Source organism: Euphorbia lathyris, chromosome 1 (assembly GCF_963576675.1).
Source record: "Euphorbia lathyris chromosome 1, ddEupLath1.1, whole genome shotgun sequence".
NCBI lineage: Eukaryota > Viridiplantae > Streptophyta > Magnoliopsida > Malpighiales > Euphorbiaceae > Euphorbia > Euphorbia lathyris.
The window spans coordinates 23,179,089-23,184,160 of NC_088910.1; the positions used below are offsets into that span (position 1 = coordinate 23,179,089).

At 31.5% G+C, this 5,072-nt stretch overlaps 1 protein-coding gene across 1 annotated transcript; it reads left to right on the forward strand.

The window, feature by feature from the left end:
• The first annotated feature begins 234 nt into the window (after positions 1-234).
• Positions 235-4,311, forward strand: LOC136223191 (UPF0496 protein At3g49070). The gene is made up of 2 exons (XM_066011109.1): positions 235-355; positions 2,085-4,311. The coding sequence occupies exons 1-2, from the start codon at positions 304-306 to the stop codon at positions 3,116-3,118; spliced, it is 1,086 nt and encodes a 361-aa protein (XP_065867181.1). The 5' UTR covers positions 235-303; the 3' UTR covers positions 3,119-4,311.
• The last annotated feature ends 761 nt before the right edge of the window (positions 4,312-5,072 follow it).

Here is a 5,072-nt window from a genome sequence, read left to right on the forward strand (position 1 = left end):
TAATACGAACACGACACTTAAGTTGTAAATTACATGATGTTTTCTATAATTGAAAGAAATGTAATATATTTCTTCTAAGCATGACTCATTTTTCTTCCCTTGGAATACAACTCAACAATTGCCTTAGATGTATACGTCTGTCTCTTCTTCTTTTTGTCTCTTTGTTTCAATTACCCTCCAAACAGCTTTTCTATATAAGGAAATTACACATCATAATTCTAAAGACCGTATTTTATTTTTCCAGGGAATAATTAAAGTTTACTTTCTTCTTCAAAATTCGAATCAAAATTCGGTACAGATTTAATGAAGAAAAAATTTATTGCACGCATCAATAAATTTCTTTCACCTACATCAGGTATATTACTCAATTCCTTTAACTGTTTTTTTATATATATTTTTTTGCAAAATCATATTTTGTGTTTTTGACCTTATTATATGCTTACTTTAATTTTCTCCTAATATTCACTGAAAGGGTATTTATTATAATTTACGAATTGTTAAATTGATATTTTTTTTAGTGTTTTAATTATATGAAAAGAAATAACTCCATTTATAGTTTTTATAGAATTTTCAATATTTTTCGATGATCAATGAGCGCTTGAGCCTTCAAAATTCTTGGATCTGTGCCTGTAATTTATATACTTATAATTTATCTTTAATTAATAAATTTGTCAAGTATATCTCATAATCTTTGTTAATTGGTATAAAAATTATTTAGCTTAGTTAAAAGATAAATTAAGAGGAATAAAAATTTAGTACTTACGGAATCAAAGTTCAATTTTTTTTGGCCTAAACCATACGCAGCCCCTGAACTTGTCACTTTTAGTCATTTTGCCCCATGAACTTACGGGACAACCTATTTGCCCCTTCAACTATTTAAAAGTGGTATTAGCAACCCCCTATTTTCATTATAACGGAAACAATTATGACATTTCTAATTGCAAGCACCAAGGTCATAATAAAAAGGGTTGTGCAATACTAAAATAAGTAGCAAATGAGGTTAGTATAGACAATACACAAGTTCTCTTGTAAAAATTGCATATATGGTTATGCACTACTAAAACAAGCTGCAAATGAGGTTATATATATGCAGGCTGGTTCCAATACTTCCATGAACACGTGTACTAATGTTGGAATTTCATTTTGTTTCCTTTATAATGAAAATAGGGGGTTGCTAATACCACTTTTAAATAGTTGAGGGGGTAAATAGGTCGTCCCGTAAGTTCAAGGGGCAAAATGACCAAAATTGACAAGTTCAGGGGCTGCATATGGTTTAGGCTTTTTTTAATAATTACAAAATAAAACAAATGACTTCTGCCTTTTTTGGTCTCACTGCTTAATTTATTGCAAAACATAAATTAAGAGGAGAAAACCCCACCTTAATTAATTGTTTTTTTAAATATTTTACTTTTATTTAGTTAATCAGATATATAAGTATGGTGCCTTCTATGGTTACTTTATTTCTTTAAGGATAAAACGTTTAATGCCTAAAATATGCAATTTTACCCCTAAACATTGACATCGAAGAGTAATTTTACTCTAATGTTGTCAAGTTTAACCAATTTAAGAAATAATTCATCAAATTATCTTCTCAGTCATGGATCTTGTCATATAGACTTCACATGTGCGTCATTAATAGACCATAAGCATATGATGAGACATGATTTTTTTAATATACGGTCTTATGGACGATTTAAATAAAAAAATCATAATATTTCGCCAAATTTATAAATAATAATCTCTAATTCTATTATTAAATCACAAAAAATATAATTTTTTTTTAAAACAAATTGATGTACAATTGGTACAGAATAAGGAACAAAAAATCATGTTTTTATATTATGTCTGAAATTGATCAAACTTGCTAATGTTATAGGTAAAATTGCTATTGATTGCCAATGTTAAAAGTAAAATTGCACAATTTTAGACGTTAGGGGTAAAATTGTTCCTGATTATAAACGTTATGAGATATTTTTGCACCTTATCCTTTTCTTTAACTATTTAGGTTTTTCTGTTTGCCTTTATAATTTAATGGTTTTTTTTTTGCTAAATCATTTTTCATATCTTAACTAATTGTGTTTTAGGACAAGTAGGGGGTGATGGAAGCAGTTCTAGTGTAGATGTACGAGAAGAATACGCTAATGCCTTTAGGACAGAATCATACAATGAGTTTTGGACACGTGTCATTATGTTATCAGATAAGAGTTCAAATTCAGGTATTCCGGTTGAAACCACCACCGCAGCCCGCCTTCCATCGTATCGTCTCTTTGTCGAACATCTTTTAGATCCGGATCAACCTACGGTTACCCGAATCGTCTCCTTAATTCATAACCCACCCGCTTTACACTCTCTCCTATCCGATTATTTCACTCAAACATCCAACGCCTCTCTTTTGTGTGGCTTGCTATTAAAAGATATAGACCGTACACGTATCCAGTACCGTTCTCTCAAGACCACTCTCCAATCCTTCGACACCGAGAAACACTTCCAAATTATCCTAACCCAACTATTTGAATTTAGTAACATCTCTAACCCATTCGATTGTTCCGCTTCATCTCCGAGTCAGGTCCAACTCATGCAAGCCGATTGTTCTAATTTGCTAAAGCAGCTAGAAACGAGCCGCAACAAGGCTAAAGCCAAACTGCAATTAAGGAGTAGACTAAAACATAGCTCGGGTTTATTTATTGCAAGTCTAACAGCTTCATTCACAATAATCCTCGCAACTCATGCACTAGCTTTGTTAGTGGCGGCTCCAAGTTTTGTAGCAGCTTCAGTTGCTTTAGCTTCTAGTAGAAAGTTGGGTCGAGTGTCGGCTCAGCTTGATATGGCTGCAAAAGGCACATATATACTATGTAGAGATTTGGAAACTATTACCCGACTTGTGGCTCGATTAAGTGATGAGATGGAACATATACGAAAAAGAGTCAAATTTTGCAATGAAAATGGAGAAATTTGGCTCCAAAGTAATGGGGAAGTAATGCGCCAACTAAAAATGAATGATTGCACCTTTAACGAGCAACTAAATGAGTTGGAAGAACATTTGTATTTGTGTTTTATGACTATTAATAGAGCTAGAAGTCTTGTGCTTAAGGAGATTCTGGATCCGGGTCAACAATAAACTATTTTTCCCTCAAATTTATTTCCGATAAAATAAACATATAACTTCTAGACTATTGCGTTGTTAATATTACGATCCATAAATTTCATTCTATAACATAAAAATCGTAAAACTTTAAATTATGCTAATATTAAAATCTAAATAAAAACAATCCGTAAAATGCAATAATAATTGAAAATAGATGTTTATTTATAATTTATGATAATATAATAAAAAATTAATAATGTAATCAAATTTATCCAAATAAATTTCGTTAATTTTTTTAAACAAACTTTCCTTTTAAATTTAGACTTTTTTTTTTACAACGAAGAATCATTTTATTAATTATCAGCAACAAGAGCAGTACAGACACAAGAAGGAGATATTGAAATCCAGACCTTCCTCTCAAAAGCAAGTGTAGCTGCACAGGCTAAAGAGTGAGCAGCGGAATTCGCTGACTTACGAATAAATGAGATTGACACATTACCTATATCCTTAATAAGGATTTTGCAGTCTTCAATAACTAGATCCAGAACCGAATTGCCACTAGTTTCTCGCTGAATAGCATACACTAGCAATTGTGAATCTGATTCTACCAACACGTGCTGCCTGCCAGAATCCTTCAGCCAACTCAACGCCTAACGACACGAGATCGCCTCTACTAAGAAAGGGTCAAGTCAACAGTAAATAGTATCGTTACCTGTAGCTTCGAACCCACCACCGCTATCCCGCAGGATGAATCCATAACCAGCAGTACCCGAGGCAAAAAATATGGTCCCGTCAATATTAAGTTTTAACATACCTGGCGGAGGTTTGCATCATTTCTGAGTTACTTCAGCAGTCGTCACCACCACACCATTTCTCTCTAAATTTAGACTTTAAATAGTAATGTAATAGAAAATTCAAATTAAGAATTTTATGTCACACCATGAAATTAAAAAACCGTAATATTTATAAATGCTATATTTCAATAGATGTGTTTACCTATTTTGTTTAATTTTATGTTAATTTTGATTTATGGGTTTTCTAATTATTTTTTCATCAATTAAGATTGTTTTGAGTCGTTAAGAGGTTCAAGTCGTTTGAGTTAAATCTTCAATTAAATTATGAATCTTAAACCGAAAAATCATACAAACTATAATTTTTTTTTAAGAGAAGTTTTTCTAATTATTTATAGCAGTTACTTTCTACAACTATTTTAATGAAAATTATAGAAATATTTTGGAATTGAAGCAATTTATTTATAGAGGTGGTATGGGCATTGTCGGTCGGTGCAAGTAATATCCAATATTTGAGTTGAGGTGGATTACAATAATTTTCTACCGCAGGCCGGCCGGTGCCACCCCTTTATACAACGCCAATTAATAATATCAACCACCTTTTGCCGTTTATGCATCAACCAATCTTAACAAATTAAATTATTTTTATAAAAATTAATCAAATTAAATTGTATCTTTTTTGGAATTAATTATGGAAATTAGATCTACAAACCACGAGATCATAACTTCGTATTAATCTATCAAGATCTAAAAGTGGATAACATATTTGAATTGAATCCATAGCGCAACTGATTGAATAGAATCAGAAATACCTTAAATTGATGAAAGATGATGTAGATTTAGAATTTTTATGCACTAGAGACCATAACCTTTTATTTATAGAGAAAACTTAATTGTTGTAATTATTATGAAGATGATATAATTAGTATATTACAATTGGGTAGCTATATATATGAAGGCCTAGTACATTAACTTGTCCAAAATAGTATATTGTCTCCCTGAACTTTGCAAGTGTCTCACCAGTTCTCTAAACTTGCTTATTTCGTACCACCAGCTCTCTAAACTTGTTCATGAAAGTAGATTAGCTCCCTGAACTTTGCAGGTGTCTCACCAACTCCCTAAACTTACTTATTATGTAACAACTAAATACAAAAACTTTGAATTCTAAAAATACGTCTTCTTCTATCCGAGAGGTA

Excerpts from the sequence above, each read along its gene's own strand:
- LOC136223191 (XM_066011109.1), top strand. The coding sequence starts at position 304 with ATGAAGAAAAAATTTATTGCACGCATCAATAAATTTCTTTCACCTACA. Across the intron at positions 356-2,084 it reads ATTTCTTTCACCTACATCAG|GACAAGTAGGGGGTGATGGA; the intron begins GTATATTACTCA and ends ATTGTGTTTTAG.